Consider the following 17,335-nt stretch of genomic DNA (forward strand, 5'->3'; position numbering starts at 1 on the left):
ATGTTGACCTTTCTGAGCTTAGTTTTCACACCCATGAGAATAATACCAATTCCTAGGAATTTCAGTGAGGATTAAATTAGCCAGTGCATGGGATGTAGTTAGCCCCATTACTGATGAAGAAATAGCATGTGCTACATTAGCACTTGCTGCTGCTCCTATGTTATTATTATTATTGCCTCATATTTTTGCCTTACTTAAAAGTGTAGGTTTAATGCTCACTTAGGCAGCACATATACTAAAATTGGAACATTGCAGAGAAAGATGAGCATTGCACCTGCTCAAGGATAACACACATATCTGTGAAATGTTCCTTTAAAAAAAAAAAAGCAGTATGGCTTTTAGAACTTAAAAAACATTGGGATTCTCATTGTTTTGGTCACAGAGGAGAAAAAACAGAACCAACATCATAATACCTCTGGATAAATAGAGCCAAGGATCCCATTTATACCCTATCTTTTGTTTCCTTTCTCTTGAGGCATTCCCACCATTCCTCCTTGAACATGTCTATGCATGGTTATCACCTGACTTCTTTTCTCCCCATTCACAGCTTTAACCGTGAGCATACTAAAAACCTAGAGGGAAGCAAATAGGCTCTCAAAGGGGTGGGAAAGGTGAGCTGTTAGAGGAAGAGTGGAATTTTCTCAGCAACCCTTAGGACCATAAAGGCTTTCACCACATGTTAGTTATTATTACCCTGGACCCCAGGTCCCAGAATCTGGTTCAATCTTGTAAACTCTGGGTGTTGGTTATTTGATAAAAAGAGAAAAATTGTATCTGCAGTTTTATTGGGCACAGTGCTTCTTCTATTTATAGTGTATACTAATTCAATTTAATAAGATACTCACAAGTGTGTGTGAGTGAAAGACAGGTTGTCCACGGAAACTTGGCTTGATATGACACTGCTTTAGCCTGATCTGTCCCATTCCCTTAGATGACCCTCAGTTTGGTTGATGACTCCCATTTTCAGCTATGGGCTGGGCTATAATGACAAGATATAGGCATTCCTTACCTTCTCCATTGTATTTCAAGATTTGTCACAGGATGAGAAGTAAAAGCCTCTGCAGAAAGCTAGGAGTCACTGCTGTCTGTGCTCCTGAGCACCTTCCCTCTATTTGTCAAGTTTCTTGGCTGGAACTGTTTTAACTCTAACTCCCTTCCTGTGCTAGCCCTAACCCAGGTGTTTGTGTATCTGACTAGCTCTGACCTTGATCTCCGTACCAAGCTCAGTGTTAGGCTCTCTGTCCCAAGGTCTTCATGGTCTCACGCATTGGTCCGTTGCAGGGCCAGCCAAGGTGAATGTGGCAGCATGAGCCCTGCCTGTCAAACCCTGTGAAGGGCAAACTTGATTTTTAGGTCATGGTTGGTACTTAGGAAAAGTGGTAGCATGATACACGTGCCTGTCCATGTGTTAATTACTCATGGACAGTGTATGGCTACGGGATGGACTCCAAGGTTGAGACTTGGGCTTCTCTGAGCAAGCATTGTAATTAGCAAATACTCTTACTCCTTCAGTTGCTTTAATCAAACTGCAAATTGATCATTATTCATATAGTATTGGAAGTGTGTTCTTGAACCTAAAATGGGAATAATTATAATTAAGAAGGACGAGAAAGAGAGCTGTGTTTAACATTAAAAATATCATTAAAAAACAGGTAATTTAACAAACATTTGTTTGTTATTTATTGTGTTTGGTGCTATGGGATTTAAAAGTGAGTAAAACAAATCCCTAACACCAGATAGCTCACAGCCTAGCTATGGAGACAGAAGCACACAGTTAACTACATTTCAGACTAGACTTTATCCAAAGAAGTGCTATTATTATGGTCTTAATCAGTTAGCCGAGCAAGTTACAAATTCAGCTTTGTAGTAGGTTAAATTGACTACCATTTTAATTGGCTGTTACAAGGTATTTAACCTGAAGGTGCGCAGTACCTTGGGGTTCATGTGTTCTCTATAGGCAGATGCCCATGTAGCTGATCACTGTGCCCATACTCATCCCACCACCACCAGGACCTTCTTCCCCTTTTGCCTGATGCCTGCGATTTTTCTCTGTCCCTCTCCAGGACTTTAGCAGAAGTATAAAATCATTAGGTGTCACTTTCATATTCTGTTTTAAGGGTGGTAAAATGGCTCCCTCACCAGGTAGCTCTGTTGGTTAGAGCGTTGCCCTGACATGCTAAGGTTGTGGGTTTGATCTCCGGTCAGGGCACATACAAAGAAACAAACAAGAAAAGAATGCTGCTCCTTTTTCCCTCAGATTGAGCTAATTTTTGGAACGGTTTTAGGTTTACAACAAAGCTGAGGGGAAGATTTTCCTCATATCCACTCCCCTTTTCATCTGCAGACGTGCAGAGCCTCCCTCATTATCAACATCCTCCACTGGAATGGTATGTTTGCTACAATTGGTGAGCCTACAGTAACATATCACTATCAGCCCATAGTTTACATAAGGACTCACGCTTAAAGTTGTACATTTTATGGGTTCGTAGAATTATGCCCTTTGTTTAAACAGTTTTACATGTATGGTAATAAAAAAAAAGCATTATCATTTCCTGTTATCGAGATTAAGACTTATGGCTTATTAAATATAAGCTCTAGGTTTGAAAAGAGGTATAGGCTACTTGGATGAAAGAGCTTTGTCTGACTTAGCTCCATGCACATCCAAAAAATCCATTCTCAAATTAAAAAGAAGAAAAGAAGAAGAAGAATGAGGAGGAGGAGGAAGAGGAGGAGGAAGAAGAAAAAGAAGAAGAAGATGGAGGAGGAGAAGGAAGGAAGGAAGGAAGGAAGGAAGGAAGGAAGGAAGGAAGGAAGGAAGGAAGGAAGGAAGGAAGGAAGGAAGGAGGGAGGGAGGGAGGGAGGGAGGGAGGGAGGGAGGGAGGGAGGGAGGGAGGGAGGGAAGAGGGAGGGAGGGAGGGAGGGAGGAGGGAGAAGGAGAAGACGAAGAAAGAAGAAGAGCAGCATTAATCTGTGAACTAACTCCGCAGGTGTGAGTGCCCATGGTCTGGCCACTGCATCCCCATGGCTGTTAAGGCTCTTGATTGTTAGGATTAGGACTGAGTTGAAGGTCAGAGGTGCACAGGCTGCTCCACTTTTTCCAGAAGACAAGTACTTGCTGTTGGCTTATTTATTGGGTTGGTAATCAGATGACCTTTCTTCCAGGTAGAGGTGAAAGATAATGGGCAGATCTAATTACAATCATTCCATGAAGCATCTTGGTCATCATCATTTTTTCAGTTGTGCATGAGCTCATGATGCTTGGTCCAGAAGGAGCCATAAGCTTGCTCTGAAATGTCAAAACTCTAATACTTCTCAACTTTCCCTCTTGGTTCTGTTTCCTATTTCCACTTTCCCTGTAGCAGAGGCCAGGCACTCAGTTTCGAAATACTAGTGAAATTTTCACTGGAGGATAATAAATGCATGCTAAGTCCAAGGAAGGCAGACACTCCTGAGAGGGTTTTGGTGACCTTAATGAAGCAGTCAAAGGAAACAGAGTATCAGATTAATGCTTTTTGTGCTAAAAACATAAAGCATTTGAATGTGTTATTCTAATCCCTGCTTCAGCCTGGGAACAGAAGGATCTAGTATCTCTTATTTAAAACCCAGCCTTCCTATACTGCTCCATTCCTTTCAGACCTAGTATAGGAAGAAACAGGCTATATAACCAGCTGGTTTCAAAGAAAGTAAAACTGTATTTAATCTACAACACACAACCTATGAAGTTGTCATAAAATGTGGTTGCCTAGATCTTAATGTATTCCACATCATTTGGTGGAGATGTTAGGTTTTCAGAAGCTATCCTCCTGTGTGAGGGCCACTTTGATTGCTCTGTTTCCTAGACATGTGATAAAATTGTCATGGACACAAGTACAGATGCATACATTCTGAACTCCCCCACCCCAAGCAGGGTATACTCATTTCAAAGTGGGCTCTTTGCGGCCACAGAGTAAGCCGATCTTGAGCAGACAAGGTGTCCTCCCTTTTTCTGCAAGCCACTCTCAAAGCCTCGGCTGCACAGGCAGCATTTGTAGCCACAGCACAGGATCAGGTTATAAGGTTTTTGTTCGGGTACATAAAGAATATCAAGTTCCCTCTCAACTCACAACCATGTGACGGTTGATCTCCACCTCCTAGATTGGATAGATGAGAAGGCTCGTCAGACGGGAGGCAGTCCAGTCATGTAGTAATTAAGAGTGGTGATAAATATATTGCCTCATCTGAAAATTAGTTGATAGGGTTCCTTCCCTTTAAAATTTTTGTGTGTTGAGGAAATTTTTAGAGTGAAATCAAGATTTAGAGGCCATATAAGAGTAACTTCGTATTATAAGAATATCTGTCTTAGAATTATTTATATTTAAGCTCTGGGTAATGCATTCAAGGGAAAGTACAGAGTACTTTAAGACACTAGCAAAATTGCTTTTCAAGGTCAATATTAAAAGGAGAATCACGACTGTGTGTGTGTAATACTAATAAAATCAGTGACCCCTTCAAGATTTATATTATGATTAAATAGTGAATGGTTAAATAAACCTTTCAAACAACATGAAAATTATTAGTAGTAATTGTAGTAAGTTGTTACAGTGGCAAATTTATATAAATAGTACTTTTAAAAATCTCTCATGCTGTCCTTTCCTTTTTACAGCCTGCTGTCCTTTCCTCATCTCCTTACTCCCTCCTCTCTCTCTCTCTCTCTCTCTCTCACTCACTTTCTTTTCCTCTCTCCCTCCCTCTTCCTCCCCCTTGTCCACCTTTTTGGTAGAGTGTGAAGTAGAACTCAGCTCCTGTTTTTAAAAGTTGAATCACACCTAAAGAATGTATTCTGGAATGTGGAAACAATTAACCCTAGTATTTTTGAAAAATGAATACCTATACCATGTTAAAAAATAATCTTTGCCCTGGCCGGTTTTTCAGTGGATAGAGCAGACATGGCCAACATACGGGCTGCAGGCCGGATCTGGCCTGCGTAATGAGTTTATGTGGCCCGCGATTAAATTTTTAATATTCTCCGCTACTTTAAAATCTCAGCTACTCAGAAGAGGAAGCGTCTTTGATTATTGGAAATCGAGATATTTAAGAAGATAGTGACACGCGGAAAAGAATTCCATATGTGACTAATCTAGGGTTAACTTCCAATAATTGGTCGAATGGATTCGTGATACTTATTTTTTTTAATTCATTTATAAAGATTTACAACTTTTGTACTTGTCTGTACTTGATATGAACTGTTTGACGTTTAGCGGTGATGTGAAGCCCACATTCTATTAGGCAGAGTTTGCCAGTGCGCACCGAAGGTCAAACAATTTGTTATTTTTGTGGTCAAGTGTGCTAAATCAAGAGGCACTGTAGTATAGACAATAGCTGCAGTTGATAACTGAAAACGTGTCCAGGCTGTTTGTAAAACGAAATAATTGTTTTATTTGCGATATAACCCCTTCAAGCTCATTCTATTAATTAAATATTGTTTTGATTCACTGCAATACAGTTTGGATATTTATACAGTATATAATTATATTTTTATTAACATAATATTGTATATTAAAAATTTTTTCACATTTATTCATAAACAAATTACATAATAAAATTTTGTTTACTTAAACGAATTGTTTTTTGTATTTAACATTTTTTAATTTTAATATTTTGTCTGGCCCATGAAAAAAGTTTTCTTTTTAATCTAGCCTGGGGGCAAAAACTGTTGGCTAGGCCTGGGATAGAGCGTCAGCCTGGCATGGGGACGTCCTAGGTTTGATCATTGGTCAGGTCACACATGAGAAGCACCCATCTGCTTCTCTCCTCCTTCTCTCTCTCTTTCTTTCTCACAGCAGTGGCTCAATTGGTTCAAGCGTTGGCCCCAGGCACTGGGGGTAGTTTGGTTGATTAGATCATTGGCCCCAGATGGGGGTAGCCAGGTGGATCCCAGTCAGGGCATGTGCGGGAGTCTGTCTCACTATCTCCCCTCCTCTTACTTAAAATAATAATAATAATTAATAATAATAAATCATCTTTGTACTAATAGGATAGCATGGATTTTAAGCTTTTTGCAGTTTCAATATAATAAAACCATATATATATATATGTATATATGTGCCCATACATACATACATACATACATATAAATATATATGAAATTCTAAAGTAGTCATAAAATTGCATCACCAAGATATAAAGTAAGATGCTAGCACAGCTCCTGCTCCTCACCTCACCTGGCACAATCAGATTGTTGCATTATGCCAGTAGCATGTGTCAACCTTCAGTGTAATCAAAGGGAGACAACCTTATGGCTGATACTGGTAAAATACAGGGAATGTTATCAAGGCATGAATGTTTTAATTTATTCTACCAAAACAAGTAATACCATTGGTACATCTGTGCTCTTAGATTAGTTGCTCAACAAATCCTGTGGTATAATGACCTGTATTTCACGGGGTCACATAGGGTTTATAGTTATTTCATGCAAATTTTTATCCCTGATAATGAGATGTAGATCTATCATTTTGTTTAAGCAGCAAGTTAAATGCTTATTCTACTAGGCACTGTGTTGAATAGTCATTAATAGTAAGAAAGTACTTAGGTATTCAAGATAGTGAAAGACTTAAATTATTGTTCAAAAAGCAAATGCGTGGTGAGGTGCTTAAATATAAAAAATTGGTTGGGTGATGTGCATGACCTGACACCCTGATACAGTTTTATTTTTATTAAGTGAGAAGCAGGGAGGCAAAGACAAACTCCTGCAAGCGCCCCAACTGGGATCCACCTGGCAACCCCCTACCAGGTGATGCTTTACCTATCTGGGCCGCTGCTCTGTTGCTCGGCAACTGAGCTTTTTTTTTTTTTTAGCACCTGAGGGGAGACCATGGAACCATCCTCAGCTCCCAGGGCCTGGGGTCAACTTTGCTAAAACCATTTGAGCCATGGCTGCAGGAGGGGAAGAGGGATAGAGAAGATGATCACTTCTCCTGTGTGCCCTGACTGGGAATCAAACCCGGGACATCCACAGGTCAGGCTGACGTTCTACTGCTGAGCCAACCGGCCAGGGTCCCCTGAGACTATTTGTAAAGACTTGATAAGTAGGTGTCTGTTAAGCCCTCAAAGTGCTTACCCAATGATACATAAGAGCTAGATCTTGGCTTATAATAGTCAAAGCATTATGATCGGAAGAGCCAGGGGAAATAAAAAGGCCAGGCTTCTGAAGATTGTTGTCAGCTCTATATCACCTAAGAGCTGTCATCAAAAAAGCCTATAACAACCCTATAATGTTTTTAAGGATATTAGCAGAAAAAGAGTCAAGAACACTGGCATGTTTGATCAGGAAATTTTCAGTGTTCATCCCTAAATCACAGGAAAAAGTGAGGTATTTTTAGCTACTTTCCATAGATGATAAAATTTAGATCTCATAGAGGTGTTCAGCCATTTTTATATTACCTTCCTTCTCTCCATCTGTGAGCAGAAGTAGTCTTTCACAATTGCATACCACTCACATGTTTCTAAGTCTGTTACTTAAATGGAAGTTAATGTATTTTCGTTTAAATGTAGCTGTATTTTTTCCTTTTATATAGTTATGCTTGGAGATGTGCTTTAGTCTTAGGATCATGATTTTGGTAGTTAGTCACTATTTTATGAATGTGAATTATGGATTAGCATTTAGGGTCATATGAAGAAGAGAGGGATAGATGGGAACAGAAGAAAAGGTGAAGGGCAGAGAGACAAACATATCCCACTTAAGGGTTAGAGTAATGCTGGTGGCCATGGCCAGGCAGGTTCACACTGGATTCAGGCAGATGGTAAAGGAACTGTGGAGCCAGAGGATGGTGGGCCATTCCCTTTATTAAAGTCTCCCAATGGCAGACAAGCAAGCTGGCAGAGAAAACTGCTTCTCTCTCTCTGCCTCTGCCTCTGCCTCTGCCTCTGTCTCTCTCTCTCTCTCTCTCTCTCAGGACTCACAGGCAAAACAGACCTGGGGAAAAACCCCTTTCCGGCAAACAATAGCCCCTCCCAATGGCAGCAGGCAATCCACAATTTAAAATCTGCTTTCCTGAGGACACGCACCTGCAGCCTTACATAGACTATACACACATGGTGCTGCCCCATGCTCATGCACCAATCAGGCAAAGAGCAAGCGAGCAAGCCTAATACATTTGTTTTCCCAACAGTTATAATCAATAACACTGAAAGAATAGAGTTTATGGAGATAAATAACCTATTAAATAGTTGTGGAATCAATTCTTGAAATGTTGGTAGTCTGCACTGTCCCCCTTATGGTTTATCATTCTGTCTGCTCTTGTATGAGGCCATTAATGAGATAAGGGAAAGGATAGTAACTCTGTAGGAAACCTCATTTTTTATATGATCAATCAAGCGTAGTTTTGAAATTTTTAAGAAGTGAGAGAAATGCTTCCATAGGAGGGTCTTCTAATACCTTCATCTTTAGAGACAATGCTGGTCTGGGATAGAACACTTCACAACCAAAGCAACCAAAGCTAGAGATGCTCACAGTTGAATGTGGTGTCCATGTTGCTCATGTGACAACTAAGTAAAGTACATGGGGCTGTGCTCTCAGACCCATTACCTTGCAAACTGTACTTTCTCTGCAAGTGCTCATTCTGCTTTTCAGAATGTGTGTAAGCTTATAAGCTCAGCTGATTCAAACATTTCAACAAGAAAGAACTTGCAATCTTGTCCAGGCCATCATGGGTCACTCCAGTGGCCCACAGACAAGCAGCATGGCATCACCCAGAGCCCGTTTAAATGTACATTCTCCAGACCCATTCCTGAGTCAAAATCTGTAGTTGTACAAACCCTGTAGATCAGTGCTTTGCAACCGTCAAGCCACCAAAAATTTCATGCCAGTCTGCGAAAAGTTAACCATCCTGATGTTTGAACTGCAGACCGGCAGTTGAAAACCACTGCTCTAGATGACTCATGCTTGCTTAAAACTTGAGACTCAGTGATCTAGGCCAGTGGTCTTCAGATCTCTTTTTTAGTCATGAGGACTGTCTATCTGGAATACAGAAGTTTTGAAATCCAATTAGTGAAAGTATGTACTGTAGTGATTCTGCTTAATTAGTAAGAATCGTGGCTCTGGTTGAAGTTCTCCTGGGTGCCACTGCACAGAGTTCCTTTCACTCAGAGGAGCTCAGTTTACAAATCAGCGTTGGAAAGCCCAACCCCTCTTTGACAAATGGGGCAGCTGAGCTCTGAGAAGAGAAGGGACTTAAGTTTGTTCAAATGATACTGTAAGATTAGAATTTAAAAACTCACTCTGAGACCAAGGCTTTTGTAGTTCAGATAAATTATTGCATGATCATTAATCCTATAGAAGCAGTTACCAATGGTCATCCGTCAGTGTTTTGTTCGAAATGTCTTTAGAAAGGGAATTTTAAAATTTCAAGAATACATATCCCAAAAATGAGGTACTTCAGAATACTGAGTTTTTGTCTGAAAGTCTCAAAAGGAAAACTAATTTTTAAAATTATTTTAGGATCTATTGTGTGAACCAAAAGAAAAATGGGTAGAATACCTCCCCAGTTGATTGAAATTCTTTGAATTTATATTTCTATTTGTAATGCAAATAATTTATATTTCTATATGGTATAGAAGTGTCCTAAGTACTCAGCTTGACTCAGATGTGAACAGGAACCCTTATTTTATGGGTTGAATGTATTATATGCTGGGAATACTTGTTGAATATGACATGTGATTCCAGGTCACAAATGAAGATTTTAAAAGAGCTGGTTCGTGCTTCACGGTAACTTTGCATACTAAAATAGCACATATGGCTGAAGTATGATGGTGCCTATTCATTGCTGTAGAAATTAGCTGTTTGACATCTGTTGTGAACCCCTCGTGTATGTTCAAATTATGTTTTCTCAAGACATTACAGTTGAGGGCATAATAAACCTTTGATGAGAATTTCATGCTTCTAAAACACGGGGATATGACTTAGTTTATATAGCCAGTCAGGTTTTCTCTTTATTTTTGTTTTTCTGGGAAAAGGCAGCTGTTGGGCTTTCAAAGGTTTTACTGTAAGTCATCAGAATCATGACTTTGACTCGACTTTCTTGAGATCCAAATCCCAGAGTGGAAAATATCGTGACTATATGAGACTTGCTGCTTGTCTCGTGCCTGTTGGCTTATTCCTAAACCCCCTAACATAAAAGTAACAATGTTGACCTCAAAGAAAACCTTGAAATCTGTTTAGCAATGTCCCTCATACACCACCACAATCCTCTGAACCCCCCACAGCACGGTGTCCATGTGGCTGAGCTCTCTATCTGTGGACTCCTCTACTCCCCAGGTGCCCTTTCTCTCCAGACAACTTCAGATTTGCTGATAAAGATGCCAACTTGCTCAATTACCTGGGTGGCAGGTAGACTCGGGAGGAGTTTCTGCCTCAGGCCAGCCCAGTTTTAAATGTCTGTTCCATGCTCTCTGGTGATGTTGTGTATTCAGAAGAGGAGTTGCAGATTAAACAATGACACCATTAGGAAAAGTTCTACTTCAGTGGGTGAATAATTGTACTTGAAGAATTATTAATGTAACCATGGAGAGAAGCAATTAGTGCAGCATCCCCGGATTCTTTGGATCCACAGTACCCCAGTGTCTCAGTAATTACTTTGCAAAGTCACTCAGCCAAAAGTATAGCTGAACAGTTTCTAACTATTAAGCAGGCAAGATCAAATAATTTAAGGAAATTTATGTCCTAACAACTTAGCAGACACTTGAAACAATAATGCACTTAAATGAAAGTTATTTTCTATCATCAAATAACTATAATCACTTACCAATCATTTAGTAGGGCACACCTGCCGAGCACTGTACAACCTCTCCAACCTTGGGGTAAGAGTGGATGCTGCCTCCCTCATTTCTTGTTCTACAATGATTTTTTTCCCACAGTATTTTCTTTTTATCATAGCAGCCTATGAAAACTCAGCTTCACAAAGAAGTGTCATGCAGAGGAATGTAGCACAATCTAATGTTGAGCTATTATTGACTTTGAGCTATTATTTAGTACCACTACCTGAGAGATATTGCTGTATTTATCCTGACAATTTATAATTCCCCTCTAAGCATGCCAGGACACTTACACACACCATTTGGGAACCATGGCTCAGGTGCTATGAAGTTTTCAGATGTGTACATTTTTATTTTCCAAAAACTAAGGTTTTGTAGGTGGGTTAGGAGATAAACTTTGTTTGCACTTGCTAGTAAGCAGAATGGTTTCACATAAATACACCACAACCATCTCATGAAGTAGATGGCTCTCATTTTTCTCATTTCATTGGTGAAATACAAGGACTGAAAGAATTGTCTTCCCTGTTGACATAGTTCATATGGAGCACGGGAAAGTCATGCTCATGCTCAGTTCTTCAACTTTGAATTCTAGGTCATTTTCTCTATAAAGTATTTGGTCAATTGAGTTCAACAATAAAATGAGAAATCACATTTGCATAGCAAATTAGAATTCTGAGCTGAGTATGCCCATCTGCCCATCAGAAATTTAAGGAGGCCCTCAATTCCAAGTGGCAGTTCTCAAACTTGGAGGAAATAGAGACAACTTATATATCCCTCTGCGTTAAAATTGCCTACATTTAGTTGACAAGAAGCTCAGTGATAAACAATAGTCATGTCATTTTAGGCTACATTAGGGTCGCTATGGCACCTGCTAGCAGGGAGCTGGTGGTTCTGTTGTATTCTACTCTCAGCTGTCTAGAAGTACATATGTGGGAGCTATTTTGAGTTCCGAAGCATGCTGTTAAATAATGGTTAAGGACCTGAGACTGTTTAGACAGCGGAAACTGAACTTTTGAAGGAAAGATGTGATAGGTGTCTATATATTTCTCGTCTTCATATTTGAAAGAAGAGTTATATTTGTTCTAGTCTGGCCCAGAAGACAGAATTAGTACTTTTTAAGTATACTTATCAACAACAACAAATAATAATAATAATAATACTAAAATAATTTTTTGTGGTTACAACTACCCCAGGAGGTGTATAGTCCCATTATTGAAAATACCTGTGAATACGACAAAAAATGTATTAGGTCATACACCATGTCTTATAAAGCCCTTCCAATGCTTAGATTCAGTTTTTCTAACTTGCTAGTTTTTATTTCTCTGTCACTGAGCAAAAGCTATTCGAGTACTCATGCTTTAAATTCAGCTTGCTGTCTCACCAAACACATTTCTTTCCAGGGTTGGTAAAATTTTAAGTTTTCTTTTATAAACAAGAATTTTTGGAGGTTGACCATCTGAGAACCCATTGTTCCTACTGGGAAAGTCTTTGATTTTAAGTCCAGTCCATGTGTGATGTACGGCTGTTGACAGTACCTTTGGGCAACCCCAAAAGGTCTTTTGTGTGTATGTGTGTGTGGGGTTGGGAGTGGGTAGTGATTCAGTAAGTTTCCCAAATCAAGTTACCAATTCAGAATTTAAAATAAAAATAAATCAGTCCTGAGATACTCAGGGCTCTAGCATTTTATTGTATTGTCTGATCTTATACCTGGAACAAACACTTCATAATCAGTGTTGCTGTGTTTTAGATACCATAGATTTATATTGGGTCTTCTTCTCAGACAACTTGAGGGCTTATGAACACTAGCCAACCTCCTTGATTCCTTGTGGAAGCAACCCCTCAGAGGCAAAGTCTGCTCGTGTTTTCCCCTTTGGACTCTACTGCTGCAGCTCAGCCTTAGTAGACGGTCTACCCTTGGGAGTGCCCTTCTTAAATCCTCTGCCTTGGCTGCCCTGCAAACACTGTCTCTATCTCTGGGGTGGAGTTGGAGAAGTCTTTCTTTCCTCTTACTCTAGTCTTTCTGCATTTCTCAAGCTCTGCCAACCTACTTTCCCTTCTATGAAAGCAGATTTTACAGGAAACTCCCTTACGAGCCTAGGATGTGAATGATGTACACCAGAGCAAAAATGGGGCTGTGCTAGTTCCCTGATTTGCTGGGAAGACATTTCCTAAGGCCTGTGGAACCAGCTTAACTGCCTGTATCTTTCAGGAGGGCACATGTGCCCTAGGGACTTGGAACGTATGGCTCCCACTGAGCAGAGTGATTATAAATGGGCTGTGTTTTAAGTCAGTTTTTGAGTTGTGTATTTCATCTGTGAAGTTGGCAAATACTTGAAAGCCACAAGCTACTGTTTTCTGAGAGCTTCTTTGCACATAAACATAAAACGTATGTATTGAATTTGGAAATTGTCCAATAACTGCCCTTTTACTGCAGCTAAATGTAGATTACAGCTGTTTCCTCTGGAAAGATCAATATGGTCATAATTTCCCTGTCTTCTCTTACAGAGTGTCTCCTCTGCAGAAGTCTGAGATGGTAGATGTGGTTAAAAAAAATGTAAAGGCCATCACCCTTGCCATCGGGGACGGTGCCAATGACGTCGGGATGATCCAGACAGCGCATGTGGGTGTAGGAATCAGTGGAAATGAGGGCATGCAGGCGACCAACAACTCAGATTATGCCATCGCACAGGTCAGAGGGGTATTCCATCTCATAGTCACAGGTGTCCACTGGGCATGAAGGCCTGGTTGATGCTTGAGCCCTCAGTTCAGCCTGAAGAACTCTGCCACCCCCTTTCAGGTTGCCATCTATGTTAAACCAACAGTGTGTGTGAACTCCTCTATAGTCTTGATCTTGTGCAGTTTGGAGGAGGCCCTGTCCTGCCAGGAGGGTTACTTCTGGCCAGTTGTGGGCTGGCCAAGCTTTCTGTCATCCAGGCGAAATATATTCCGACAGATAAGATAATCTCTTATTTTCAAATCATGCCTCTGCTGTGCATGCATCTCCTCCAGCTGTCCTGTGCCAAAGGACAGCTGTGTTCACGACATCCACTCTCGACATTTTCCATAGTGGCATCTCTCCTCTTTCAGGGATTCTAGAACACTCTCTCATTAGGCACCTAAGATCAGAGAAAAGGAGGGATTTGCAGCTGCCATTCTGCCTGCAGCTATGACCAGGGAACACCCAGGACCACTGCTGTGAGGTGAATTGCTGAGAGCCTGAGCTGGGTTTGAGACATATAGTACCCCACAGTTTCTAGCAGACATCCTCCTGAATTTAGATCAGGTTCATCCCATTCTTGTCTGGATGGCGCATCCCATGCAGAGGCCCCTGATACACTGTAGTTACTATATGGGTGGCATGAGGATGAAAGAAATGTCTGCTTAACAATAGCCCAAAAGTGAGGGGTCAGCCAACCTCCTGACCTCTAGGGCACGTGCTTAGGCCATTTAGCTCACATGATTGTGCAGAAAATCTAGACATGACAATGAGCACAGAACGTTTCCTCCTGTCTCCTGATTGCAGTATGTTTTGATTAAATGCTGTTTGTTTGCAGGTTAGAGTTCCCTCCTATTTCTCCAGTGTTTAGTCTTTTGAAGAATGTGTTCATCTTAATCATATGAACACAAGTAATGACTTTTTTCTCTCTTTACGCTGAATCGGGGCTACATGTAAAACAGAAAAGAGCTTCCTGAAAAGGGGCTGCAGGCTGATCCTCTGCATCCTTGGGGCCCCACCTTCCCGGAGGAAGGCTCTGCACTCTATCACCTTTCGAATTCCCTCCCAGCTCATGGTTCTGCAAACCCAGAGAGGAATTACAAAATCCTTATGGCTCTGAAAAGTGCATGAAATCAATCTTGTTCCTTTGTTGATTTCAGATAAATCCCCAAGATAATTGCTCAAAGTAGGTAGAAGGAATTATGATTTTACAGGTGGGAACACTGGTGCTCTTTCAGGTGACCCGCCTCAGGTCTGAGCATCCAGGGGTCAGAAAACACCAGACCTGCATATGACCTTGGGGATCAGTCCAGCACACCTGCCCGTTTACTTTCCTGAGTCAACTACTCCAAGGCCTGGGGGACCCATGCTTCCTGTAGTCTGTCAGCAAGTGTAGATGTTATACACCCTAGCATTATTAAATACTCGAGTTATAGCATCATATGGCTGGAAGGGATCTTTAGAGGTTTCCTAGGAGTTCCAGGCAAATATTTGTCTGTCTTTTTCTTTAAAACGTCTAGGGAAGGGTGATTCCATAAGGTGCATTATTGAAACTGCATACTAATAGGATGTGGAATCTGGAGCAATTGCTCTCTTCAAATTAAAAGCATGAAAGAAGAGTAGAGAGGGGAGCAGGACTTTCTAACTCTGTTTAGAGGTTTCCTTGCCCCTCCAGCATAATAGTCCCCCCCCCCCCCCCCGCCAAAGCAACTGATGAACACCGCTATATCTGTGGGTCTTTATTTCTCCTGCCCATGGTCCTGTTTATAATTAGGCAGAGGTCCCATTATTTTAGGGCAGCATTCCTCCCCGCTTTACAGCCTCTTCACCTGACAGTGTGCTTTCTCTATAACTACTGAGTGGAAAAGACCATGATTTGATGAATTCCTTTTCTCCTAGTGGAAATGATAAATGTCTTTGGTTGAAGTCTTTATCTGTTCATTTTAATGTGGATTAAATCATATTGATTGGGTTTTAAAGAAAGTACATTGAAGGGTTATTTATAGAAGAAAATTTAGCTTGAAGAATTGTTCTTTGGAGCCCAGAAATAAGCTCACACTTTTATGGTCAATTAATATCTGACAAAAGAGCCAAGAGCATATAATAGAGTAAAGACACTTCCTTCAATAAATGGTGTTGGGAAAATTGAATAGGTACATGCAAAAAAAAAAAAAAAAAATGAAAGAAAGAAAGAAAGAAACTAGACTACCAGACACAAGAATAAACTCAAAATGGATAAGGGATTTAAATGTAAGTCATGAAACCATAAAAATTTTAGAAGAAAACATAGGCAGTAGAATCTTGGGCATCTCTCCTTGGGCAATATTTTTGCCACTTTCTCCTTGGGCAAGGAAAACAAAGGAAAAAATAAACAAATGGGACTCAATCAAACTAAAAAGCTTTTGTATAGCAAAAGAAACATCAACAAAATGAAAAAAGAACCCACTGACTGGGAGAACATATTTGCCAATGATCAATCTACAGTGTGTCCGTAAAGTCATGGTGCATTTTTGACTGGTCACAGGAAAGCAACAAAAGACGATAGAAATGTGAAATCTGCACCAAATAAAAAAAAAAAACCCTCCCAGTTTCTATAGGATGATGTGGCAGCATGTGCGCATGCGCAGATGATGACGTAACACCAAGTATACAGCGGAGTAGCCCACGGCCATGCCAGTCAAGATGTGGACGGTTAGGAAAGTTCAGTGTGTTCTGTGGCTCGCTAAATTCAAATCCGTGACCAAAGTGCAACGTGACTATCGGTGCATTTATAATGAAGCGCCACCACATAGGAATAACATTACTCTGTGGGATAAGCAGTTGAAGGAAACCGGCAGTTTGGAGGAGAAACCCCGTTCTGGTAGGCCATCAGTAAGTGACGAGTTGTAGAGGCTATACAGGATAGCTACCTAAGGAGCCCTAAAAAATCTGTGCATGAACCCACATCGAACTGCACTGAATAGGTATAAAACTGGGAGAGTTTTCCTTTTATTTGGTGCAGATTTCACATTTCTGTTGTCTTTTGTTGCTTCCCTGTGACCGGTCAAAAGTGCACCATGACTTTATGGACACACTGTAATATGGGATTAGTTTCCAAAAATATATAAAGAACTTATCAGAAAGTCAAATAACACAATTGAAAAATAGTAAGGTGGCCTGACCTGTGGTGGCACAGTGGATAAAGCGTCAACCTGGAAACGCTGAGGTTGCCGGTTCAAAACCCTGCGTTTGCCTTGTCGAGGCACATATGGGAGTTGATGCTTCCTGCTCCTCCCCCCTTCTCTCTCTCTCTCTCTCTCTCTCTCTCTCTCTTTCTCTCTCTCTCTCTCTCCCCTCTCTATAATGAATAAATAAAATCTAAAAAAAAATAAAAAACAATAATAAGGACCTGAATAGACACTTCTCCAAAGAGGGCATACAAATGGCCAGTAGACATATAAAAAATCCTCAGTTCCACAAACCATCAAAGAGATGCAAATTAAAACCACAATGAGATATTACTTCACACCTGTGGGAATGGCTGCCATCAATAAATCAACAAGCAACAAGTGCCGGCGAGGATGTGGAGAAAAGGGAACCCTCTTGCACTGCTGGAGGGAATAGACTAGTGCAGCCACTGTGGAAAACAGTATGGAGTTTTCTCAAAAAATTAAAAAGAGAGCTGATTTTTGGCCCAGTGATCCCACTTCTGGGAATATATCCTAAGAATACAGAAAAACTAATTCAAAAGAATATATACAACCCTATGTTCATCATGGCATTATTTATAATAGGCTAAATCTGGAAACAACCCAAGTCCATCAGTCTATGAGTGGATAAAAAGCTGTGGTG

General features: G+C 40.6%; 1 protein-coding gene and 1 non-coding gene across 5 annotated transcripts in view; both read left to right on the top strand.

The window, feature by feature from the left end:
• ATP8A2 (ATPase phospholipid transporting 8A2) overlaps nucleotides 1–17,335 on the top strand; it is a 726,487-nt gene that overhangs the window by 435,030 nt on the left and 274,122 nt on the right. For all 4 annotated transcript variants that reach the window (XM_066369169.1, XM_066369168.1, XM_066369167.1 and 1 more), the window contains exon 26: nucleotides 13,294–13,477. In XM_066369169.1, coding sequence (XP_066225266.1) covers nucleotides 13,294–13,477 — 184 coding nt within the window. The remainder of the gene's footprint in view (nucleotides 1–13,293; nucleotides 13,478–17,335) is intronic.
• Nucleotides 212–315, top strand: LOC136396546 (U6 spliceosomal RNA). The gene has a single exon (XR_010749817.1). It is a non-coding gene; the product is annotated as a U6 spliceosomal RNA (small nuclear RNA).

The sequence above is a fragment of the Saccopteryx leptura genome, chromosome 2, assembly GCF_036850995.1.
Source record: "Saccopteryx leptura isolate mSacLep1 chromosome 2, mSacLep1_pri_phased_curated, whole genome shotgun sequence".
Taxonomy (NCBI): domain Eukaryota; kingdom Metazoa; phylum Chordata; class Mammalia; order Chiroptera; family Emballonuridae; genus Saccopteryx; species Saccopteryx leptura.